The 26,479-nt window shown below is 37.0% G+C and overlaps 3 protein-coding genes across 5 annotated transcripts in view; 2 read left to right on the top strand and 1 right to left on the bottom strand.

Moving 5' to 3' along the window:
* LOC107045727 (5'-AMP-activated protein kinase subunit gamma-2) overlaps positions 1-19,250 on the top strand; it is a 32,867-nt gene extending 13,617 nt beyond the window's left edge. For both annotated transcript variants that reach the window (XM_015268069.2, XM_015268070.2), the window contains exons 9-15: positions 9,477-9,610; positions 12,878-12,926; positions 15,307-15,444; positions 15,647-15,799; positions 16,088-16,617; positions 16,698-16,791; positions 17,140-19,250. In XM_015268069.2, the coding sequence (XP_015123555.1) occupies positions 9,477-9,610; positions 12,878-12,926; positions 15,307-15,444; positions 15,647-15,799; positions 16,088-16,617; positions 16,698-16,791; positions 17,140-17,384 (1,343 nt within the window). In that variant the 3' untranslated portion in view covers positions 17,385-19,250. The remainder of the gene's footprint in view (positions 1-9,476; positions 9,611-12,877; positions 12,927-15,306; positions 15,445-15,646; positions 15,800-16,087; positions 16,618-16,697; positions 16,792-17,139) is intronic.
* Positions 18,866-22,553, bottom strand: LOC107045728 (WD repeat-containing protein 74). The gene is made up of 6 exons (XM_015268071.2): positions 22,218-22,553; positions 21,898-22,045; positions 21,729-21,824; positions 20,893-21,199; positions 20,674-20,771; positions 18,866-20,183 (listed from the first exon to the last, which is right to left on the bottom strand). The coding sequence occupies exons 1-6, from the start codon at positions 22,276-22,278 to the stop codon at positions 19,694-19,696; spliced, it is 1,200 nt and encodes a 399-aa protein (XP_015123557.1). The 5' UTR covers positions 22,279-22,553; the 3' UTR covers positions 18,866-19,693.
* LOC107045729 (SOSS complex subunit B homolog) lies at positions 22,496-26,083 on the top strand. 2 transcript variants are annotated; one of them, XM_015268072.2, is made up of 3 exons: positions 22,496-22,687; positions 23,755-24,313; positions 25,679-26,083. In XM_015268072.2, exons 2-3 carry the CDS (start codon positions 23,858-23,860, stop codon positions 25,892-25,894), a joined length of 672 nt encoding a protein of 223 aa, XP_015123558.1. In that variant the 5' UTR covers positions 22,496-22,687; positions 23,755-23,857; the 3' UTR covers positions 25,895-26,083. The 2 variants fall into 2 exon arrangements, 1 of the variants encoding a protein (XP_015123558.1); XR_001461476.2 differs by lacking the exons at positions 23,755-24,313; positions 25,679-26,083 and adding an exon at positions 23,317-23,732.
* Positions 26,084-26,479: the final 396 nt, after the last annotated feature.

Here is a 26,479-nt window from a genome sequence, read left to right as displayed (position 1 = left end):
AACCCCGAAATCGAGCCGAAATCCTTGAAAACTAATTAACATTTTTAAATGTTGAAGACATTTTTAAATGTCTAAATAAGCGTGAGCTGCAGAAAATATACTACCGTGCAGTCTAGTATATTTTCTATTTAAAAAATTATATAATTTAATATGATACAACATGAATTAATTTAATAATAATTTTTACTAGTAGAATCCCCCACTCGAGCCCCAGTGGATGTGTCGTCCCCAAAAACCCCGAAATCCTTGAAAACTAAAACAACATTTTTAGCAGAAACCTTCATAATCGGCAATGCCTTACCATGCGAGCGTCCGACTCTCTGTTATCCCCTCAGAAATATAACGGACTGCAGCAGTGGATGAACCATTCGAATGAGGAAAGGAAAGAGGGCTCAACCGAGTCCTTTTTAATTTCTCTGAGCCCCCAAAAATTCTAAATTTCCGTCTAAACGTCCTCTTTATCGATAGACAGACCTCCTGCTCCTAACAACGGTTCGGACATGAGGTGGCGTAGTGGAAACCACCTACCGATTAAGCCCACAGCACCTGCGCACAGGATAAAATAAATACGTGCAGTTCGCCTCGTGGTCTGTTTTCCCAATCTCCAGAGAACGCCGATGCTAAACCCCGGTATTTGCCTCGGTTACTCCGTAAATTCGTTGATCGAATTAGTGAGACGGTGTCCGCGATCGACAAATCGCCCCAGAATCGATGATAAATTCTCATAAATCCCCGAGAGCTTTGCAATCGGCTGTGCGGCCCCTCGCGATTGTAAAAACGCATTTTCCCAGTGAGGATGAATAAAAAAACTGTTCAGAAAAAATTCTGAACATCCGGGGGCGCGTGAAGCTACTCAAGTTGCCGTAAAATATTCGTTTTAGATCGCCCGATCCTCGATAAAAATTCAATATTACAGTTACGACCTATTGTATCTTGGGAATGCGCATGGGAAACGAGTTTTTGGGTTACGAAGAACTCTCGGCTCATTTGACTGGTGGACCAATAGCGCGTGTGGGCATCGTAAACATTGCGCCACTCTATGCGCACATCGTTGACATTTGTCGCCCGTCGCGGGGTTTTCTCACGATCGAGCATTGAAAATGCATTCAATTGTGGTTAGAACTGCGAGTGAATTTTTGCTACCGCGAGGACTCAGTGCGACTGAACATTTTGTGCCGCTGACAGTGCAGTAAGATGATCGTCACAGTGAATAAATCAGGAATGACATTTTGAGTTTTATGAGATCAGGGGAATTGTTCGGTCTATCCCACTGCCCCAGTTTCCCCGGCACTGTCGAATAATTTTTTCGCATTTTTGTTTGCGAATGAAGTGTCGAGTTCGGGAATTGAAGGGCCTTCGGGGGGACTTTGTGAGGTGATAATTGTAATTTTGTTGGTGGAAGTATAGAGGGTAAACAGCCGTCTGTCGGGGATTATTTCAGTGTTGTTATCACAGTCAATGATCCAGAAATAATTTCTGAAGTCGACTATTTGTCTGGGGATTCTAAACTCAATTCTTACGTGAGTCAATTATTATCGGGGAATATTGCCGGCTGATACTTTCTCGGGAATTAATTCGCTTTGCGAGTGTGGATGGGGAGGAGATATAGCAGGCACTAGTGATAAGAGTGCTCGGATTTTTGTTTAATTAAGTACACGACGTGGGTGCAGTTGGCGTAAGCATTTGTATTTATAAACTTTACTGCTTGAGGATTATGGACATTTACCTGGGCATGTACTTTGGCTTGTGTATTTCTCACGATGAAGCGTTGAAAATACAGTCGATTGTGCTTAGAACTGCGAGTGATTTTTTTGCTACCGCGAGGACTCAGTGCGACTGAACATTTTGTGCCGCTGACAGTGCAGTAAGATGATCGTCACAGTGAATAAATCAGGAATGACATTTTGAGTTTTATGAGATCAGGGGAATTGTTCGGTCTATCCCACTGCCCCAGTTTCCCCGGCACTGTCGAATAATTTTTTCGCATTTTTGTTTGCGAATGAAGTGTCGAGTTCGGGAATTGAAGGGCCTTCGGGGGGACTTTGTGAGGTGATAATTGTAATTTTGTTGGTGGAAGTATAGAGGGTAAACAGCCGTCTGTCGGGGATTATTTCAGTGTTGTTATCACAGTCAATGATCCAGAAATAATTTCTGAAGTCGACTATTTGTCTGGGGATTCTAAACTCAATTCTTACGTGAGTCAATTATTATCGGGGAATATTGCCGGCTGATACTTTCTCGGGAATTAATTCGCTTTGCGAGTGTGGATGGGGAGGAGATATAGCAGGCACTAGTGATAAGAGTGCTCGGATTTTTGTTTAATTAAGTACACGACGTGGGTGCAGTTGGCGTAAGCATTTGTATTTATAAACTTTACTGCTTGAGGATTATGGACATTTACCTGGGCATGTACTTTGGCTTGTGTATTTCTCACGATGAAGCGTTGAAAATACAGTCGATTGTGCTTAGAACTGCGAGTGATTTTTTTGCTACCGCGAGGACTCAGTGCGACTGAACATTTTGTGCCGCTGACAGTGCAGTAAGATGATCGTCACAGTGAATAAATCAGGAATGACATTTTGAGTTTTATGAGATCAGGGGAATTGTTCGGTCTATCCCACTGCCCCAGTTTCCCCGGCACTGTCGAATAATTTTTTCGCATTTTTGTTTGCGAATGAAGTGTCGAGTTCGGGAATTGAAGGGCCTTCGGGGGGACTTTGTGAGGTGATAATTGTAATTTTGTTGGTGGAAGTATAGAGGGTAAACAGCCGTCTGTCGGGGATTATTTCAGTGTTGTTATCACAGTCAATGATCCAGAAATAATTTCTGAAGTCGACTATTTGTCTGGGGATTCTAAACTCAATTCTTACGTGAGTCAATTATTATCGGGGAATATTGCCGGCTGATACTTTCTCGGGAATTAATTCGCTTTGCGAGTGTGGATGGGGAGGAGATATAGCAGGCACTAGTGATAAGAGTGCTCGGATTTTTGTTTAATTAAGTACACGACGTGGGTGCAGTTGGCGTAAGCATTTGTATTTATAAACTTTACTGCTTGAGGATTATGCATATTTACCTGGGGATGTACTTTGGCTTGTGATCTGACATTCCTCTGTTCGGAAAACAAATTAAATACAGAGCGGTTTTTTTCATTCACTTATTTTTCTCGGTGATGAGTCAAGGACACTGCAATTCTGCTCCATTCGTCGATTCAACCTTTCATTTTGGAGGGCTTTTTTCCATTATCTTTTCTCACTTTCGATGCTCCATTTGTTTTCACACGAGCTGAGATTGAAAAACACGTTAATTGGAAAAAAGAGAATAACAATGCGATTGTGGAGTGAAAATGCAGATTAATGGATATTTATACAGCTCTCAAGTAGTTTGTATCACGTGGGGTATGAATAATCCAGGGGATAATCTTGTTTTTCGCATTCAGTGGAGTCACCTGTTCGCAGTGATTTCTATTTTTTGAAAATCCTGGTGACCTTTTTTGATATTCAATATTACGATCATCTCAGTACCTCAGTATATTGCATAATACAACTGTATAATGCGAAATCAGTACTGGGAAGATTTTCTTGGAATTCAAGTAAAGGATTTGTGTGAATTTTTAATGCCCAGGATTTAAATTCAATCATGAGAGAGTGGTCACAATGGAAATAAAATTATGAGGGAAGTTCAGACTTGCAGTTATCACTTCTTAAATCCATCTCCGAAATTTTGAATGGATGATGAAAAACTTTTGGGCGATTGCTGGATAGTTTTTCTTGGAATTCGGGCAAATTTTTTCACTGGAAATTGTGCAATTGCGCAAACTCTCATGGATTTGACAATTACTGTGTGATTTTCTCTTAAAATTGATAGATTAAAAATTATCATCGAATTTTCTGGTCAACTTCACTTGAAAAGTCTGCAAAATTGAATGTTTAATCCCGGAAAACCATAAAAAATTCAGTAACACCTCGAATTAGAATTAATAAATCCTCAATTATCAACAAATTAAGAGATTTAAATCCGAATTTATTCAAATTTTCGTAGTAATCGACTAAAATCGTTCACAAGATTTCTCATTCACTTGAAAAAGCTGAAAAATTTCATCGCTCGTTTCATGCCAGGAAATCATAAAAATTTTAGTGCCACTTTAAATTATCAACCTCATCATCACCTCGAGCTCAGCTAAACGTCCCCAATTGCTGAATGCATAAATCGCAATGATGACGCTGAAACTAGCGAAAGATTCGACAGCAGAAGATTTGTCTTGGGCGAATCGAGGGGTGTACAAATGTTTTTTATGTATATTAAGTAATCTACAGCCTCTTTCGCACTTGAAAAACATTTATACATATGATTATTTGACTCGCCTACACTTAAATATCCCTTAAGGCCCGGGTGTACTATCTTTCGAGTGTTATCGGGATTTTTTTTTATCTTTCATAATCCAAAATTGTCAATTGAGTGGTACATCATGTAGAAATTCCCAAAAGTTATGATAGAATGATAAAAAAACAATAAAAAAAATTCTGAACTTTTTCAAAGAGCGTTTTTCATTGAGATTCAGAATGAGTTGAAAAAAGTGGAAATGACAAATATCTGGTTCGTTCTGGCAAATTATCTATTGGCTGTCATTTTCCATGGTGGATGACGAAACACTAACNTCAATTGAGTGGTACATCATGTAGAAATTCCCAAAAGTTATGATAGAATGATAAAAAAACAATAGAAAAAATTCTGAACTTTTTCAAAGAGCGTTTTTCATTGAGATTCAGAATGAGTTGAAAAAAGTGGAAATGACAAATATCTGGTTCGTTCTGGCAAATTATCTATTGGCTGTCATTTTCCATGGTGGATGACGAAACACTAACCCTCGTGGGAAGTGACAGCTAGGTATCTCAATTTTCAAAACAGTGGTATGCAGTCATCTGCCATTTTTATGTGATAAAAGTGTGATTAAAAAATTCACCAAAATATTAAAACTTTTTTCAAAGAGCCTTTTCCGTAATAAATGTCTCTGTGCAGTGTGGGAGAGGCCGCCATTTGTCACGGTAAATCAGATACATTTGTCAATTTCTTGTTATTCAACTTATTCTGAATATAAATTCAGTAGTGAAGCGGTAAACCGAGTTAAGTCGATTCTGACTATTAGCCAGTTTTTGCTGAATATCTCGGAATCTAAGAGAGATAGGAAAATTTTTCTCATAACTTTTTTTATAACGCTCTATTGGCTCTACAAAAAAGGTAATGACAAAAATCTTTCTATCTCTTCTAGATTCCGAGATATTCGTCAAAAACTAGCCAATAGTAAAAATCGACTTGACCCGGTTTACCGCTTCGCTACTGAATTAAAAATGCTCTTTGAAAAAATTAAGAATTTTTTCAACTTTTTTTTGATTATTCATTCATAATTTGTCAAAATGTCCGCATAATGCAGGACTGAATTGACAATTTCAGACGACGAAAGATGAAAAAAAAATACCGAGATAACGTTCGAAAGATAGTACACCCGGGCCTCAAATTGAATTTTCCGCCGGCGAATATTCTGCTGGTGTCATACCCCAATGTGCGAATATCAGTGAAATAAGTCCTTCAAATTTGAAGAGTAATCATGCACCAGTGACCTTGGCTCTCCCGCCATCTCCGGAATGAATTTCACCGTGAATGACCGTCCCCTTGAAATCCAAATAGAATAATAACCCGGCGGCTCTTATCTAGGACAAACTCCGTTAGGATTTCGATGCTCTCTTTTTGACTCGTTAAACCACACCCCAGCAAGATGTACGGGCTGACGCATCTCCTGTCGCAACACAGTTCGAGCTCGAGCAGTGATTCAAAGTCAAGTCAGGACAAGGTGTCGCCTGTGAGCGATGTGAGGCGACAGAGCTATCAGCAGGAGAACTCCAAGATTCTGAGCGATCTCCTGAGCCATCCGGAGAGGCCCGCGATCGACGGAAAAATCGGTCATCACCGTCACGTGTCACGGGGGTCAGTCAGCTCGACGTATTCCTGCGGCTCTACGACCTCCTACGGCTCAAGCCACGGCTCGACCTCCTCGAATTACGTGAACCCCCAGTATCCGAGCCACTCGGTGTATCACACTATTCACGGAACTTATGGCCAGCATCAGTTTCCGCATCATGGCCACAGGCACCACCGACATGTCCATCGGCACTCGGAGAGCAGTGCGGACTCGCCGGCCTCCCTCAGCCCCACTGGCGAAATTGAGAAGCACCATCATCACCACAGCATTCAGGAGATGATTCGACACTTCGGAAGGAGGCTGGGCCACATGAGGCGCCAGAGCGAGTGCCAGGACACTGGCAAGACGAAAAAGGAGGATGAGTTCAGGAACAGGAGCCAGAGTTTGGACGGAGGGGTGCGCATGGCCCTTCCGAAAATTGATTCCGATTGTGAGACCACTTACAGGATTTATGAGAGCATTCTGAGGCAAGGTAAAAGGCTAGGGGGGCCACCAATTCGGTGGCGAAGTCGTCAAAGGTCAAGGGTGTAGGGGAGGTTGGGGTAAAACGGACACTTTTGACTTTTTTTTTATGTTAATGAGGGGTTGAAATGGTGATTAAATTTAATAATTTTTTTTTCAATACGAAGGAGAATTCTTTCCCTTTGGGACGAGCCTTAACTGAGCGGAATTGATCCATTTGTTTCTGAGTTATGAATAATTTTAAAAATGTCTCAAGTGGACGTTTTACCCCACCCTCCCCTACTACACACTTTCGGTCAAAATTCAGGTTTTTTTTATTTTTCTGGCAAATTCAGTAGCGAAGCGGTAAACCGGGTTAAGTCGATTTTTACTATTGGCTAGTTTTTGACGAATATCTCGGAATCTAGAAGAGATAGAAAGATTTTTGTCATGACCTTTTTTGTAGAGCCAATAGAGCGTTATAAAAAAAGTCATGAGGAAAATTTTGCTATCTCTCTTAGATTCCGAGATATTCAGCAAAAACTAGCTAATAGTCAAAATCGACTTAACTCGGTTTATCGCTTCACTACTGAATTGTTGATCGGATTGACGCGAAATAATTTACCGTTTTTGCGTTTTATCATTATTGACTGACTCACGATGTTTTATGGTAGTGCAATCAGTCTACTGCGTTTTTTCTAAAACTTTTCGGAAAATCACAAAACTTTGGAGAAAATGCAGGAATATTATTGCACGACTATGAAATTTCTTGAGTCATTGAGTGACGATAGAACGCAAAAACGGTATATTTTTTTACGTCAATCCGGTCAACAATTTACCAGAAAAATTAAAAAAATGTGAATTTTGGCGAAAAGGGTAATACATTCTTGAGTCAATTTAGTCTTTAGTTGAGTTTTCCAGAAATATTTCCGAATTTAAGGGAGATAGCGAAATTTTCATAATGACCTTTTTTATTGAGCGAATTGAGGGCTACTAAAAAGGTTATGATAAGAATTTTGCTAGCTCCCTTAGATTTCGAGATATTCATTGAAAACTGGCGAATGGCCAAAATCAACTTGAACCGTTTGACCACTTCGCTACTGAATTCGATTGCACGAGGAGAAAAATTCAGTAAAAATTACCAGAAAAAAACGTGAAAATTCCGTTTCGAAATGTAATCCGTGAGCGAAGTAAAATGCAATAAAAAGTGCGAGTCGGAAGTGAAATTGTACAAATCACCACGTAAATTCTGCGATTTGTTCTATAAAAATTACCCGGCTTCATAAAAATTGCTGAACGTTCAAGAATTTTTTATTTTGAAGGCATAATGAGTCGGCAAGTTTCCGTAAGATTTTAATTCTCCGGAAAAAATTACGTGGCAATTTCGTACTTTGTTCGATTAACTCAGCGCAATATTAACTACTGTCTTGATAAGATCGAAATTCATTCAGAAGTCTTGTTGAATCATGCGTCACGTAAGCAGGGGCTCATATTACTGTAAGTGTAGTGTTACAGAAAAAGAATGGAAGGGAGGTGAAAATATGTGGGATTGAGGGAGAAGAGAAAGCACGTGAGGCAGCTATACTTTTTAGATCTATTTTCAACGGTTGGAGATTGACAATTTTTAGGCTCGCGAGAGTATATTTCACTCTCTTCATGCGACAAAGCAAATTCAGGCGACATTTACACAAAAGGGTCATGAGGCTCAGCAAGCTTATTTAAACGATCTTGCAATAAATTCAGCAGCGAAATTGTCAAGCGGTTAAAATCCACTCTGACTATTCGTCAGTTTTCCATGAATATCTCGGAATCCAAAGCAGATGGCAAAATTTTTGTTGGAACCTTTTCTGTAGAGCACATTGAATGCTACAAAAAAGATAGTGACGAAAATTTCGCTATCTCCCTTACATTTGCAGATATTCGTCGAAAGCTTAACTAAGAGTTGAATCGTTTTATCACTTCGCTACTGATTTCGTTTTTAGTTTTAAAAGTTTGTCTGCCATGATTTTTGGAGGGAAGGTGAATGGCTATGTCTCCAGTTGTCTTATAAATAGGATTTGTAGGAGTATTTTTACATCAAACCGTCTGGTATGTGCTATGACTCATTTAGAAACATTTCATTAATCAACATTTAATATCAATTTCCACGGATTCCATCAATCCAAATGGATTATTAATTGATGGAATTAATGTGAATGGATAATAAATATTGTACGTCACTAGAAAATGTGGTGGAGCCTTATCCGACGATATTTCTTTCGTATAGAAGAAAAAGGGCCGCACCGGACGTGACGCGGGGGGCGAAGCCCCTCCGAGGCTGGCGAGCGAAGCCAACAGGGGGCGAAGCCCCTAGTACAGCGTAAAATTCCAAATGAACTGCTCTATTATAGGAGTTCACTGTTAAAACTATACGATACCCTAGCCTAGGGGTCGATATCTGGACGTGAAACACCAAATAAAAATGACGAAAGATTCATAATATAATTATTTTACTTAAAAAATTCCATAAATCAATGGAAAAACAAAGATTTCTTCGCAATTAACTCATCGTTACATCTTCTGAAATGAAAAGCCAAAAGTTATAAGTCAGAGCTAACAAATGATGATTTCTCCACTAATAAAAAAAAATTCAGTAGCAAAGTGGTAAACCGGTTTAAGTCGACTTATCTCTCAGTTGCGTTTTTGAAGAATATCTCCGAATTTAAAGGAGATAATGAAATTTTCGTAATGACCTTTTTTCTAGAGCAAATTGAGTGCTACAAAAAAGGTTCTGACGAAAATTTAGCTATCTCCCTTCGATTCCGTGATATTCACTAAAAACTGGTCAATAGTCAAAATCGAGTTAAACCGGTTTACTACTTCGCTACTGAATTTAAGCGCTTCATTCATGTTCTTCAGTCAATACGAACAGGAACTATTTCGTGAACAACACAACATCTCATTCTTGAATAACAGCTTTCATTGGAGATTTCAATAGAACGACACATCCACAGCTCCCTCGAGTATTCACTGCAATTAACATGAAAAAATATCAATTGGGTCTGATAATTTTCTCTAGGTGCACTTCGGAGAAATTCTCTGGAGCCTGGACAGAGGCGTTTGTCACTCGGAACACCGGCCATACCTCACAGAGCTTCAGACGCCTGTTTGGATCCTGTGCACGCTGCTATTTTATTCCGCGATGCTCGAGGCGTAAGTCCCATTATCTCTTGTCTCAATTTCTGCTTTACACTGCTTTCTTATCGAGTCTCCGAGCGGCTCAGTTTTATTATTATCGTGAACTGCGTGTTTCGAGAGTTTCGTGGATTCCGTCATTCTATGGTTGTGGTGACACCCAATATGGGGGACGTAATACGAAGCCCAGGGGGTAATCACGCGGAAAAAATCGTGCAAAATTTCAAGGGTAGTCTCTTGAAAATTCGGGGACATTTGTGGTGCGTGTCTGGAATTTTAACGAGACATTTCCTCTTAATCTATGGAATACGAATTTCAGTGAAAATTATTCAGTGAAAATGGGAAAAATTCAGGTGAATATATTTTTGCTTTTTTTTATGGTTGAGGATGTCCGGAGAATATTGTCAGCGTCGGAGATGTTACAGCTATTAAAATTTTAATTTACTGGACGACACGAGGTTCATACTCTTACATTATTAAAAATGACAACTGTATTTCCAATTAGAAAATATTGATTAGAAAGGAATTTTATATTAGGGGTAGGATTCAATTTGGGAACATTTCGAAAACCAGGAAATTTAGAGTTGAATTGAACATAATATTGATTTTAATTGTAAATTTTTGGGGAAATCATTCATTTTATGAGAAGTTTTTTTCTGTATATAAAATGGAAATCCATTTTTCTGATAATTACTTCTAGATTCTCTATGAAATTCCGATTTTTAGAACATTGTGCGAGTTTAGAAGATTCTGAAGCTTTTTGAAACGTCGAAAAACAGTGAATTTCCTGAAAACCACAAGATTTCGGAGAACTCCGAGGTTTAAAACAACTCCAATGAGAAAACACTTGTAAAAATCATTTCTCCCAAAGAACATTAGCCCCAGAAAAAAATTAAAAAATGTGTAATTGAATAGTTTGAATGTTCAATGAATAACATTCCTGTGAAATTTTCAAAAACCTCCAAAAAGAATTAAATTCAAGAAATCGAAGAATAAAAAAACTCAGTTATATCTGTACACCATACGAAGAGCTATTATTCCTCATCTTATTTATCAATAATGAGAAATTATTGTTGACAAATAGAATTCAGTAGCGAAGGGATAAAATAATTTAAGTCGACTCATCTGTCAGTTGAGTTTTTGAGGAATATTTCCGAATCTAAGGGAGATATCGAAATTTTCGTAATCACATTTGTTGCAGCGCTCAATCGGCCCCACAAAAAAGGTTATAACAAAAATTTTGCCATCTTCCTCAGATCCCGAGATATTGATTGATAACTGGTCAATAGTCAAAATTGAGTTACACCTTTTTACCACTTGGCTACTGAATTAATCATCGAAAGTCGCCAACGCAAGCGCAGATATTGTATTTTTACTCAGAAAATGCTCTCATCTCATTAGTTATATCTGCACGCCATACGAAGGGCTATTATCCCTCACTTTATTTATCAATAATGAGAAATTATTGTTGACAAATAGAATTCAGTAGCGAAGGGATAAAATAATTTAAGTCGACTCATCTCTCAGTTGAGTTTTTGAGGAATATTTCCGAATCTAAGGGAGATACCGAAATTTTCGTAATCACATTTGTTGCAGCGCTCAATCGGCCCCACAAAAAAGGTTATAACGAAAATTTTTCCATCTTCCTCAGATCCCGAGATATTGATTGATAACTGGTCAATAGTCAAAATTGAGTTACACCGTTTTACCGCTTGGCTACTGAATTAATCATCGAAAGTCGCCCACGCAAGCTCAGATGTTATATTTTCACCCAGAAAATGCTCTCGCCTCATTATAATTTTTTTCCCTCCGCCAATTGACCCATTTATTGACCCCTTTCCCAAGCTCTATTTTCCCGCCTGAGGGTGGTACACAGCACGCTGTGCTTCTGCGCTAATGTACAACTGTACAGCACCCATACATGAGCCTGAGTGAGGTACCTATCGCTCGATCCAGTTGTTCGCGATTCGTTGAGTCCGTTGATCACACCGACACTTCGGCTCAAGATGATTTTAATTGATTCACATACCCAAGTAGTTTCCTTCGAACGTGGAAATGGAATAATTGCGAGCATTCGGTACTCCGATAACAACGATAAGAATTGTAATGATGACGCAATTGACGGCTTCATTAGCTCCTGCACTTATCCCCGGAATATGATGAGCGAACGCGCGATTGTATGGTTTGCACGTTGAAATCTAACAATATGGTGTACAGACGACAAATAAGTGAACCAACTGGTGGACCCAGTGCTACCAGAAATCTATCGCCAACCTCTGGCTCTAACCCATCTAACTTGATTGCTCAATGGTGCGCGAAAATCGCTACAAATGTTAAACGCCAGACTTTCGGACATAAATCCGGAGCGAAGAAGGCACTGGTATTTTCTGGCGTTATTTTTGTTGCGTCATTCCTCTCCTCTTCAACTCACCAATTTTTTTCCATCTCATTTTGTTTGATTTCATTCTCGTGTTTATCAAGGGGTCAGTGAATGGGGGAATTAGGGGCCTAATTCTCACGGAGAAAATACGACGGATGGAAAGTTTATCGGAATTTAATCGTCATTTTTTGGGAAATTTGATATCTCTAAATGTAATAAATATGGTAATTTCTGGGACTGGTGGAGATAAGAGAGATCTCGACACCGGGAACTTAATTTGTTTTATTCTGATGTTTGGGTTTTGAGATTTTGTCATTCTCTTCTGAATTGCCGAGTGTAAAACGGTTTTTAGAATTTTATCATTCGGAATTACATTTTGAATTGATAAATTGAGCTAAAATTGTTTAGTAGAATTGATAGAAATTTGTTTCATTGAATTAATTAATTAATTAAATGAAATAAATTCAATGAGTAAATTTAAAAAATTAAATAAATTGAATGAGTGAATGAATTTATTAATTCAATGAAATAAATTCCCATCAATTCTATCCATTTCTACCATTCATTTATTTAATTAATTAATCAATTAATTAAATGGAGCACTCCAATGATAATAAACAAAAGTAGGGTATTTTCATTTTTTTTAACGTTTTATTTGTTTGCTATTTGGAGTGGAATTTTCCATCAAACTGTGAGAATTTTCCCATGCATTTTCTTCCGTCCGAGTGACTCTTGGTATGTCGATAATTTACGCTATGTGATTGGGTGCACTAACACTCGCCTCAAGAGCGTTGAGAATAAAAAAAACTAATGGCTAAAAATACCGATTGATTGGTAAAATTAAAGGAGATTGGTGGGCAATTGGTGGAGTCGATAAATCTAATTGTCCTGTTTTATTTTCACAGCTACCTGTTGTCGATCCCTTCTTGGAGAAGGTCTCACTCTCAGATCTTGGTAAGAACGGCTTATGCTCAATGATGCGTTTTAACTTGTTAATGCATCGTGGGGTAAACCCCAGAATATCGGAAAATCACATGGCCACTGTCGTAAATCGACGGGAAAATGCATTTCTAGAGAGCGAGAGACCAGTGTTTCTATTTTTACATCCACGGTCGCGAGTTGAAGCTATTTTTTTTTGAATTAATAAATTTCTTGTTGAAGTACTGATGCCATCGAACATTAATTGTCTTTTATAGTTTTTTGTGATGGAGAAAAACTGAAGCGCGAGCATTCCGCGGATAAAATCACGAGAGAATTTTTAGTTGAAACCCTGAACTGATTTTACATGAGTGAAGATAGAAAATTGAGGGAATTTGGAGAAATTTTAAGGACATTCTCACTGATATTTCAGGGAAAATGTGTGGAATTTGCGAATTTTGACAGGAGAATGTGCTTTTTAATTTTGAATCAATTGAAATTCAATTATTTCTGTTTGAAACTCCGGAATTCCCGTGCATTCCCCTGAATTCTTCGTCCGAATCAAACGCAATTTCACTTTTTTAAATTTTAAAAACTTCAAAAAATGTGAAATTCCAAGAAGTAAAACATTCCTGAAAAAAATTTGGAGTCCAACTGTTTGAAAATAGTTGTTCGAGTGCAACAGACAGTAGACAGTATTTACCCCCCAGGTAATTGCTCTTTTTCTCTTGGCAAAGCCACTGAAAATGTTCATTCGCGTTATTCTTGGCGATCGACTAGAGTCGCCCGACTGTTGGGTCCGAGCAGACGTTCAGTTTCACTTCAACTTGGCTGCAATCTCGAGCCGTTTGAATCCCCTGAAAACGCTATTCCATGTGTAACAAAAGGGGGAAAAAAGTCGATTCAAGTGAATGGAGTTTGCAATAAATACTGAACGGGGTGTTGAATGCGAGGGCTTTCAATCGGGTTGTATCGACATGAAGGTGGACGGAAACGCCGATCGACAGCCTTGAATGTCTCGATGTTTGGCAGTACGTGCTAGTATGTTTTCCTTTATAATTAGCTGCGGTTTCTGAAACGTCTGTCGCGTCTGCAGAGTCGCGAAGAGGATCAGTGGGATTATTGAGCCACCAGAGCAGTTGTGCGAGTCATTGAATTTCCAGTGTGAGAATGATTGAGGAAGAGGCATCGACGAGTGGAGAAATCAGCCGATTGGTGGAGCACAGGGAATGTGGAGTCACCAGCGAGAATGCAGGGGAGGAAACGAATTGAAGGAGTCAATGCTGGGGATTAACATCGCTCTTCGAGATTGGAGGATGGAAGAAATTGATTTGTGACATGTTTTCTCGCGAAAATGCTGACGTTACATTACTATTCTGACGCAGAGTGCGCACGAGCTTCTATTAAACACTCGGCGTCGGCCTGGTGGAGTCAGGACGATGATCCTGTTTACTCCAAGGATCTCATTAAAGAGTTCGATGAGGAGAATCCACCGTTGGAGAATGAACTTGCTTGGATACTGTCCAGAGGTATTGCTGCAGGGAGCAGAATTTCATTGGAAAATTTTGATAATTCGGTAGAATATTCTGTTGGATTTTTAGGGAACTTCATTTAAAAAAATGGCCAATAGAAATTATTTTATCGAAATCAGTAGAATTTCATTTTTTTGTACAACTTTTTTTATTTGAAGATTTGCTATAGAAATTGCTCGACGTGAATTCAATAGTGAAGTGGTAAAACGGTATAAGTCAATTTTGAATATTGACCTGTTTTCAGTGAATATCTCGGAATCTAAGAGAGATAGCAAAATTTTTGTTAGAACTTTTTTGTAGAGCCGATTGAAAGCTACAATAAATGTAATTACTAAAATTTCGGTATCTCCCTTAGATTCCGAAATATTCCTCAAAAACTTAACTGGAAGATGAGTCGGCTTCTTCTCTTTTCATTTAAAAAAATCAAGCAAAAAACATTGAAAATTTAAGATGAGGAGTTCCTGCAGAAAATGTTTCAGTAGAATAAATTGATGAGAGAAATCAAATTCTTCTTTTCCTTTTTTTATATATTCCATTGAATATTTCTACTGATCCTGCGGGATTTTCCAATAGAATCAGGCAAAAAATAATAGAAAGTTCAATAGAAATCCAATAGAAAGTTTCACCGAATTCGCTAGATTTTCCTCCATTCATTTGCGTGTGGGGGGCTGCGGTAGTCAGGATCCCGTTTCAATGATTGATATTCGATATTGTAGGAGTGACCACCGTACACGACTTTTGATGCTCGACTGGTTTTGTCACTTAATATCTCTTCCATTAATATTTCATTATGAATTTGAGGGGGTGGGGAGAGGGGCCATGTGATTCCGATAGTTTTTTCTATTGACGAGGAGATTAGATGATTTCAATTATTTGTATTGCAGAGGAGGACGAGTCGCAGATATTCGTGAAATTCTTCAAGTTCCACAAGTGCTATGACTTGATACCTACGAGTGCCAAACTCGTTGTATTCGACACTCACTTACTTGTGAAGAAGGCATTTTTCGCGCTCGTTTATAATGGTGAGGAATATTATTTCGATAAGGGAATGGTGAATTGAAATAATTTGATTTTAAAGTGGATTACAATTATATTTTTTCAAGAATGCAGATGAAAAAATTCTTCGGAAAAATTATTTCTCGACAGTTCGATCCACAATTAACTATTTCATCACCTCTTTAATTCCATTCACTCTAATATTCACTATTTTTATTTAAAATCCAGGTGTCAGAGCAGCTCCACTGTGGGACAGCTCTAGACAGGAGTTTGTCGGTATGCTGACCATCACAGATTTCATAAAAATCCTTCAGATGTATTATACGAGTCCCACCGTCACCATGGACGAGCTGGAGGAGCACGAGTTGGACACTTGGCGCAGTCAGTATTACTTTATTCGCAAAAACTTCAAGTCGATTCATCTCTCACCCCAGTTTACGCGAAATATCTCCGAATCTAAGGCAGATATCGAAATTTTCGTAATCACCTTTTTTGAAGCTCCCGATTCGCCCTACAAAAAAGGTTCTAACAAAAATTTTGCCATCTGCCTTGGATTTCGAGATATCAAACGATTTGTGCTTCTTGTCCACCAGAATTAATTGACCGATGGCGTTTGCCTTCATGCATTCGATTTTAAACCAAGTGTTCATGATTTTTTGGCTTTTGCAGAAGTTCTCAAGGACCAGGTTCATCCCCTCGTGAGCATAGCTCCGGACGCTTCTCTCTACGATGCAATAAAAACCCTAATACAAAATAGAATTCATCGATTGCCTGTGATAGACCCGGATACCGGAAATGTATTGTACATTTTGACACATAAGAGGATACTTAGGTTTCTATTTCTCTACATTCACGAGCTACCAAAGCCATCGTTCACCAATAAAACACTCCGAGAACTGAGAATAGGAACATTTGAGAATATAGAGACAGCAACTGAAGAAACTAGTATAATTCTAGCACTTAAAAAATTCGTCGAGAGGCGAGTGTCAGCTCTGCCAGTCGTTGATTCCGAGGGAAAACTAGTTAATATTTATTCCAAGTTTGATGTTATTAATTTGGCTGCTGAGAAAACTTATAATAATTTAGATGTCTCGTTGAGGGAGGCTAATGAGCACAGGAATGAGTGGTTCGAGGGCGTACAAAGTTGTAAATTAGATGAAACACTTTTTACTGTTATGGAGAAAATTGTTAGGGCTGAGGTGAGTTGGAGAATAAATAACGCTTTAGTATGGGGAATTTTAAAAATAATTTGATACTGATTATTTTGCTTTTTTTGTAGGTTCACAGACTAGTTGTAGTCGATGAAGAGGAGAAAGCCATCGGCATTATTTCTCTGTCCGATTTGCTGTTTTATCTGGTCCTCAGGCCTTGTGGTAATTATCATTATATTTTTTTATTGTAAATGGCCCTTGAGACTTTTAGATTTTTACTTCATTAATCATCATTTAAGTGTTTTAGTCCAATTACAATTTACAATTTTTTTCCTATAATTTTGATATAATATTATTTATTTAGGAGATTCATGAAATATGTCTGAATTAATTATTGTGTAAATTCTTTTTAAAGTATTCTTATTTTTCTCCAGAATTTGGGAATGTCAATTGTTGGATTTAAATACTCGATTTGCCTATCCCAAATTTGTCACTCCTGCATCGCCAAAAAATGAAGATAAAATAATAAAATTGATAGAGAAATTGGAGTAAAATTGCGTAAAATTCCAGGTGAAGACAGTACGAGCACCAAAGGTAGTTCAATATCCCTTCGGGCCCAAGACTCCTTGAATTCCACAAAAGTACTGAGTTCAGCACAATCAGAGGCATCACTGGCAGACGAGGATCAGCCAGACGCGACGCCGAGTCCTCCCCTGAGTCCAGCAGCTTCAGACACCTCAGAGTTGCAGCAAACCCTGGTGAACCCCTCGCAAGAGCCATCCTGGCGAGAGGTGGCAGTCTCCGGGGGTGAGTGAATGCCAAAATCACCCAGAGCACCACGCAAGAACGTTCTAAATCGAGGAAAAGCTCCAACTCGCAGGGAAATTTGATATCGAATTACCGAATCATTGTCGGGGGAACGATGGATCCCCTGGCCTGTAGATTTGCCTTAAATTTTCGTCGCTCATTAGTCAACAATAGTTTTAGAAAGAAACCCTTAATTTTCATTAATTCGACAGAATGAGAAATTTGTATTCAATAACAACGTGTAAAGGCGTCTAGTGTTGCCATTACAACGCGATGATAGCTTTCAACTTGGAGAATTTTTTCATTGTACTGTAATCTTTCCTGTATATGGTAAACAAATTTTTTCTCGTTTTTCTCGTTTCTCCAGCATCATTTGTCCTAGTCTTTGCTTGTAGAGTGATTGCAGAATAGAATGTGTTGAAAATAATTTCAGTAATTAAATAAATGAAGAATGTTTATAGATTTTACCCCTTTATGTAATCATTCGTGAGGCTTCAGTGATTGATAATTGAAGAAAAAAAACAATTACAGGAAGTGGAATGAATTTTTTTTGTAAAAGAAATGGAAAACACGTGTCATATAATAGCAATAATCTTATGCAATAAGAAATAAGCTGTATTGATTTGTGATAGTGCCCCTGGTCTATGACTGTAAAAATAGAATAAACAATTGGAAATGAAAATTGAATTTTGGTTCGAGTTTGGATGAATTGAGAGCAAAATTTGTATATATTTTTGAGTGCTACGCTTGCAGTGGCATGTGCACATGTTACAATGCGATAAATTACACAAGAATCATGACTCATTGACGTTTGAAAGTCGTTATTAGTGATGCTACTGTCGTGTCTGTCATTACAACGGTTTTAGACATTTTTTTTTATTGGCTACTGCTGAGGGAAGTGCAGTGCAGTTGTGAAAACACTGAGAGATGATTAATTGTGTAATACGAGTGTGTGAGGTTTGTTGAAGGCCTATGAAAATTATGATGGAACAAATTGTATCTGCAACTGAGTTATTATTTGCTGCCTTAGGAGGTCCAATTCATTAATTCAATCTACTGAGACAGTGATTTCACGCCCAAAAGCCTTCGATTAAACACAATGCAATTACGATTTATTGAATTCTCATATTATAAATGCAAAATATTTAACAATTGTAATCAGGATATATTTTAGGTATTATTGATAGGCATTGTGCGATGTAGAGAAAATTTACGATGACAAGGGGAAAAGATACTTGATGATTTATTGTAATTGTGAATGTGAAAAAGAACGATTAATAAAATAAGGCACTAATTTTGTCATATGAGGTCGTTATCGGGTGCTTTGGGGGGTTACATGGTATTTATTTATTTTTGGAAACGGTAGAAACAGTTGGGGGAAGGATGACAGGAAATTCAAGGAAAAATCCCATTTTTTTTGATTTTCTGAGGACCAATTTGGAATTTTTGCTGGGGAATATCAGGGGAACATAAAGTGAAGAGAATTGTATCAAAGCTTAAGGCAAAGGTTTATTCTCATGTAGAATACAAATATAGAGATTTATTAATACACAATTTGTGAGGATATTTCACATCCTCTACTGGTCCAACGCCGCGAAAAATGGAAGAATACTTTACTCGAAAAATTCTTACAAGTCTGAATGACGTCAAAACCTCCTAAAATATTGGATTTTCTCCTCCACTTTTGGCTCTTTAAACATTTTTAAAAATTAAACGATAAGTACTTGACATTTTTACAGCAAAAAACTCAATTTACTGAAGCCCAATGTAGGATTCTCCTTCGTAAAATATGAGGGAAGACATCACAAATCAAAACTCGAGCTAAAATTTTATGCTGATGTAGAATGCAAATATAGAGATTTATTAATACAGAATTTGTGAGGACATTTTACATGCTCTACTGGTCCAACACCGCGAAAAATGGAAAGATAATTTACTCGAAAAATTCGTACAAGTCTGAATGACGTCAAAACCTCTTAAAATATTGGATTTTCTCCTCCACTTTTGGCTCTTTAAACATTTTTAAAGATTAAACAATAAGTACTTGACATTTTTACAGCAAAAAACTCAATTTACTGGGGCCCAATGTAGGATTCTCCTTCGTAAAATATGAGGGAAGACATCACAAATCAAAACTCGAGCTAAAATTTTATTCTGATGTAGAATACAAATATAGAGATTTATCAACACAAAATTTGTGAAGAACATTTCACATGCTCTACTGGTCCAACGCCGCGAAAAATGGAAAAATAGTCTACTCGTAAATTATTTTAAGTCTGAACAACGTCAAAACCTCGAAAAATATTGACTTTCTCCTTCACTTGACTCGATTCCTCTTGTGCGCTGGGTTTCTTCTCGTGCTGGAAGACAGTGCCCTCTTCTTGCCCTCAGGAAGCTTCGCCTCATCAGCCTCACCCTCGATCACCGTCATCTTATCGAATATCTCGTCGCACTCGTCGTTGATCTTAGCTTCTTTCTCCTCATCGTCTTCAGTTGCTCCATCGGTCACACCCTTGTCCCCTCGTTTCTCCTTCTCGGAGCGTTTTATGTCCAGTGTGGCGTTCGATCGCAGGATCATACAGCTCAATCTCGAGGTGAGGTAGGTCTTGTGCAAGAGTTGTTTTGTGTCGAGGTGGTGCACACGCAGATGCCTGTCGAGACTGACACTCACCACGTAGGGATGACTCTTCGTGCAGGCGATCGATGTTATGCTCCCTGCAGAGTCTTTGTAAGTGTTCAGTACCTTTCCTGGATTTCGAAGGTCTATAAGATTCATTATTCCTTTTCCTGAACCAACGATAATATGTCTGGAACGTTTTTTTGTAAATTAATAACTTATTTAATCCAAAATTTATAATTGAATTAATTATCATTAATTAGATTTAATTATTATATACTATTATATTATAATTAATAAATAATAATAATATTACAATAATATATCATAATTGATTATATTTAATTAGATTATTATTATTATTATTATTATTATTAATATTATAATTGATTATAATTGATTATAATTGAACTGAATTATAGCAAAGCTACATTTATTTATGAAAAACTAATGATATGGCTAAATAAATGAATGTAGCATTGTTATAAATTTGACAGTAAATCATTTATGGTAAAAAATTAATTAAATTGCGTTTTTCCAATTAAACAAATGCAGAAGCTTCAATAATAATTTAAACTTTGAAATTTAAATTTTTTTTTGGATATTTTGGAAATTTGGATATTTTTATCAAATATCCAATCCACTTCTGAATAAATAAATTAAAGACTAAAAAATATTACTTCTCTTTTGGAGCTACAGCTAGAGTAGTCCATGCTTGGTCCTTCACTTCTAAATTAATAACTGGACGTCTCTGAGCACTAGGATCGTACAATCGAACCTGAAAAACAAATGAAGAGTTAACAGACGATTCGGCAACAATTGTAAGGTATTTTTAAATCGATTTTAGTTGACCTCTTCTTCGCTTGTTTTTAATTAAACGTTTTGATTGTGATAATTACGTGTCCATATCTGCTGCACGTTGCAATCTGCGAAGACTCCGACAGAAACCCAATATCCGATATCCAGAGGGGAACCTTCATCTCCAGCCAGTCGTGACGAACATTCTTTTCCTCAAATATCCTGGTTTTCCTCTCCAAGTCGAATAATTGCAGCTTGTGTTCGTTTCCCCCAGTGGCAATGACATTTTTGTCGACGTTTGAGGGTCTCATCCTGTGCAGATTGTTGCCGGCTTCGATTAGCAGGTGCCCGTCGTCCTCGTGCCTCCAGAGCTTCACGTGTCCAGACTCCACTGCTGTTAATATTGCGCTGGGAATTATAAAGGAAAAAAATTTATCAGAATTCTGCAGAGAAGATCACTTGAGTGGTCACGAGAAAGGAAAATCTCAGACCTTTAGTGATCAATTCATTTCAATAAATTTTATTGCAATAAATTTATTTATTTAGGAAATTTACTGCATTATGGAATTGAATTAACTTTGCAATTGAGAGAATTAGGAGAGGTTGGGGTAAAATGGACACTTTTAACTTTTTTAAAAATATTTGTGACGGGTTGAAATGTTGATGAAATTTAAACTTTTTTTTTTCAATACAAAGAACAATTCTTTCCCTTTGTGATGAGCCTAAATTGAGCTCAACTCATAAATTTGTTTCTGAGTTATGAATATTTTTAAAAAAAGTCTAAAGTCTCCATTTTACCCTACTCTCCCCTATTAAGATCACACGTCTTTTGTTCAATATTCAACAAAAAAATTGAAATAGAAGGTCTGGAAAATTCAATCCGATTATTTCGGAACTCAAAAATCAATAGGTTATTTAATTAAAAATGAAAACATACTCATCATATCGTAAAATGCCCCTGATGGAGCCCTCTCCAGCGTCGCAAGTGAATGTCGAAGCAAACGATGAGGTTCCGCACTCATAAATTTTCACCCTAAAAAATTGAAATTAATTCAGAGCATAAAAAGAGGAGAAAATTCAAAATTGTTCACTGGAAAAAAAATTACCCTTTCTTGTCTTTCGTTCCATATCCAATGAGAATTTCGTCCTCATTCTCGTCACTCCAGGCCATTGCCGTCACCTCATGGTCGTTGGTTATGGAAACTAAACTCTGCAGATTCTTCATTTTGCACAGACTCTTCTCGTATTTGATCCCTGTCAGCAATAATTAAAATAATTAGAGTTGTAATGAATTTAATAATTTGAAATGATTCAATGTTTCCTTAGGCACAACGAAAATTTAAATAAATATTTCCTGCATCATTCATTATGGTTATAAATTAATTCAACAAAGGGGAGTTCATCCCCTGAAGTAGTAAATTCGTACCTTTGAAGACACCTGACTTTCCCCCCACGAACAAATCGAAATCGTCTTTGGACTCCATCATTTACGCTGGACAATAAATATGACAATAAATTCTGATAATTTTGTCGGAAGGATTTTGCAAACAATAACACTGCACTCCCTCGTGACCACGTGTTCAACGCAATGTGAGAGGCTCGTCTGACTGTAGCGAAATCCTGGAGCTTGCGCGCATTGTAGACTATTTTCGGGGTATGGAAGCCCTCCGATTGGCCAGGACCAATCGCCTCTGACCACTTGTGAGCTTCTCACTTATTTGTTGCTCACTGCTGTCTTAACCTCGATCCGAAAATTGACAGTCACTTGTGGAATCAACAATTAAGCATTGTTAATTAATAATTTATGTTTGCGGTGAATACTGGACGTATTCGTTGGAATTCTGGTCAACGAGTTTGGGACGTTATTATTAATGAGGAAAATTAAGCTCCAATGACGTATGATAATTCATTCATTATTTATGACAGGTTCATTAGGGGGGCGAAGTGCTTTTGGTTTTTTTTGGTGAAATACTTTTCAACTTTATTTGACCCCAGGGGACTATTAACGTTTTGGGATTTTTTGGGATTGAAACTTTGAGGAGAGACATTTGAATTGAAATTTTTGTTTTGTTAAATTTTTTTTAGTATTTAGAGTTGAATAGCAGAGCTTTCATTTGAGATCTTTTTTGCGGTCTGGATGTCTCAATTTTATTCTCCATTTTGAACCGGAAAATTAAAAAATATGGGGAAGATTCATCAAAGTTACATTTTTTAACAATCAATTTTTCACTCTAAAATTCATTTTTTGTGAATAGTAACAAATTTCATTGTTTGGAATTCTGTCAGACAGAACAATTGCAAAATTGGCATTTTGGAAACATTACCATTTTTCCATAAACAATTCATAAACAATTAATTGTATACTCCAATAATAATTTAAACATTTTTTTGCAATCCTCATTCTCCATTTATGAAATAATTATTTCCCTATAAATCTTCATATTCATTTCTCACATTCAACAATCGACAAATTCTCTAAAAAATTCGACTATCAACGCGCGAAATTTTTCATTCCAATTTCTCAGATCTGCAGATGAGCCCGAAAGCCAAACGATGAGATAAAAAATGAGGGAATCAATCAGAAGATAAATGAGTCAACTACTCGGTTAAACTGGGAGACAATCGACAATGGGTTTCAAAACTTTAAAGAAAGACATTTGAATTAAAAATTTTTTTTTCGTTGAAATTTTTCCAATATTTCGAGTAGAACATCAGAGCTTTCGAGTGGAATATCAGGAAGAACAATTGCAAAATTGCCATTTTTGAAACATCACCATTTTTCCATAAACAATTAATTGTGCACTCCAAAAACAATTTTTAATTTTTTTACACCCCTCACTCTCCATTTCTAAAGCGATTATTTCCCGATAAATCTTAATATTCATTTCTCACATTCACCAATCGACAAATTCCCTAAAAAATCCGACTATCAACGCACGAAATTTTTCATTCCAATTTCTCAGATCTGCAGATGAGCCCGAAAGCCAAACGATGAGATAAAAAATTAGGGAATCAACCAGAAGATAAATGAGTCAACTACTCGGTTAAACTGGGAGACAATCGACAATGGACTTCGTCTGCATAAAGGACATTCGCCCAGGCCAGAAGAACATAAACGTGATGTTCATAGTGCTCGAGGTGGGTCACCCCACGATAACGAAAGAGAATCGTGAAGTGAGGACGTTCAAAGTGGCTGACAGCACAGCATGCATGAACGTCTCGATATGGGACGAGCCAGGGCAGTTGCTGGTGCCTGGTGACATCGTCAGGTTGACCAAGGGCTACGCATCAGTGTGGCGACAATGCTTGACACTTTACTCAGGGAAGAACGGGGACATTCAGAAGATCGGGGAGTTCTGCATGGTGATCAATGAACAGATGAACATGAGCGAGCCGAACCCAGCCCTGGCGCAGCAGTTGGTCAATCAGGGGGGCTCAGGACCACCTGGCAGCAGTATCAACAGTAACATTGTTAACAATGGGAATGCTAACAATGTCTCGGCTGCATCGAGACAGCCTTTGGTAATTTCTTCATTCATTTCACTCCTGCATTTTACTATTCGATTTTTTTCATAGGGATTCCATTTTTCAGCAGTGATAGGCACATCCACCAATCATAATTACCGTTAAACTGCGAAGTTGTCAATTTTTAACATAAATCTTAAAAAATTTTAGTATTGAATAAAATGAGCCATCAATTTGTACATTCAAATTTCGAAATATTCCATTAACCAATAATTTAGGTAGGATGATTATTTGGATAATCGAAAATCACCTAAATTTAGAATTAGCTTGTTAACAATAAAAATTACATTTCAGTATTATCAAACATTTTATTCCCCATCAATCGGAAAATTTAGTTAATAAATTTTATATTTTTAATTTGTTAAATATAGTTAAACTTTGAATAATATAAGGAGATAATCCTTTTTTAATATTGTTAAAGTCTAATATCATTGGCCGTCCCTGTTTTTAAGAATGGCATTCCTGTTTAATTTTAGTAGACGTTAAAATGAATAATAGAATGCATGATTCTTCAGGGAATAAACACGACGTCGTCATCAATCTCGTCAATTTTTAACATAAATCTTAAAAATGTTAAATATTAAATGAACCATCAATTTGTAGATTCGAATTTCTAAATGTTCTATTAACCAATAATTTAGGTAGGATGACGATTATTTGGATAATCGAAAATCACCTAAATTTAGAATAGTTTGTTAACTAAAAATAACATTTCAGTATTATCAAACATTTTATTCCCCATCAATCGGAAAATTTAGTTAATAAATTTTATATTTTTAATTTGTTAAATATAGTTAAACTTTGAATAATATAAGGAGATAATCCTTTTTTAATATTGTTAAAGTCTAATATCATTGGCCGTCCCTGTTTTTAAGAATGGCATTCCTGTTTAATTTTAGTAGACGTTAAAATGAATAATAGAATGCATGATTCTTCAGGGAATAAACACGACGTCGTCATCAATCTCGTCAATTTTTAACATAAATCTTAAAAATGTTAAATATTAAATGAACCATCAATTTGTAGATTCGAATTTCTAAATGTTCTATTAACCAATAATTTAGGTAGGATGACGATTATTTGGATAATCGAAAATCACCTAAATTTAGAATAGTTTGTTAACTAAAAATAACATTTCAGTATTATCAAACATTTTATTCCCCATCAATCGGAAAATTTAGTTAATAAATTTTATATTTTTAATTTGTTAAATATAGTTAAACTTTGAATAATTTAAGGAGATAATCCTTTTTTAATATTGTTAAAGTCTAATATCATTGGCCGTCCCTGTTTTTAAGAATGGCATTCCTGTTTAATTTTAGTAGACGTTAAAATGAATAATAGAATGCATAAATTCTTCAGGCAACAAACACGACGTCGTCATCAGCCTCGACGTCGTCCACAGCCCCCACTGGCAATTCAACGAAAACCGGGAATAACTCCGGAAGTACGACGTCAGGACTTCCCGGAGGTTCGGCGAGGTTCAGCGGCGAGGGGAGCGCGTCGAAAACCACCGGCAAAACAACCGTCAGGGGCAAAACGGGGTACAGGAACGGTGGCCGCAATGAGCGGAGATAATACTTTCCACCAATTTTCTCAAATGACGAGTTTACTGGAGTTATCCTCAACCGGAGCTGATCCAAGTGCTATTGATCATTGTAATTTTGTAATGTTACCTAAGAATAATTATTAGTTCGTATATAGTAGTTTACTCGATTGAATCATGATTGTAAGATTATTTGGAATAATACTTGTACCATATTTGTACATGAGTGTTGTGATTGGAATCTAAAGGGAAAAAGAGTCGAATCTTATTTTTTTTTTATAGAAGAATATTTAGTTTTGACTATTGCATTCAATTCCTCTGGAAATTTACGATTTTTCTATTTTTTTTTTGCCCAGAAGTCCATTCTGACGATTTTTCCGCTTTTCTCGACTTCTGAACGTCATTTTAAAAATTCTACTGCTCATCACATCGTGAAATTTTGGTGGCTGATCGTCATACCGTCATATTTTCAGCGTTAAAAAAATCATAAATCAAAAACTTGGACATTTTTCTTTAAAAAACAGATCCCTTTCATTTTTTCATGTCAATCCCTCTTTTCGTGGATAAATTTTTCATCTTTGAATGTGCGGTATTATTTCTTTCAAAATTCGGTTCAT

Source organism: Diachasma alloeum, unplaced genomic scaffold (genome assembly GCF_001412515.2).
Source record: "Diachasma alloeum isolate Michigan unplaced genomic scaffold, Dall2.0 Dall_scaffold_01062, whole genome shotgun sequence".
Taxonomy (NCBI): domain Eukaryota; kingdom Metazoa; phylum Arthropoda; class Insecta; order Hymenoptera; family Braconidae; genus Diachasma; species Diachasma alloeum.
This window is presented reverse-complemented; position numbering and strand designations above follow the sequence as displayed.

Coding starts and splice junctions, on each gene's coding strand:
- LOC107045728 (XM_015268071.2), bottom strand. CDS start 22,278: ATGATGGAGTCCAAAGACGATTTCGATTTGTTCGTGGGGGGAAAGTCA. Junction 22,046..22,217: donor AAAGTCAGGTGTCTTCAAAG/GTACGAATTTAC, acceptor TATTGCTGACAG/GGATCAAATACGAGAAGAGT. Junction 21,825..21,897: donor GGAACGAAAGACAAGAAAGG/GTAATTTTTTTT, acceptor TCAATTTTTTAG/GGTGAAAATTTATGAGTGCG.
- LOC107045729 (XM_015268072.2), top strand. CDS start 23,858: ATGGACTTCGTCTGCATAAAGGACATTCGCCCAGGCCAGAAGAACATA. Junction 24,314..25,678: donor CTGCATCGAGACAGCCTTTG/GTAATTTCTTCA, acceptor TAAATTCTTCAG/GCAACAAACACGACGTCGTC.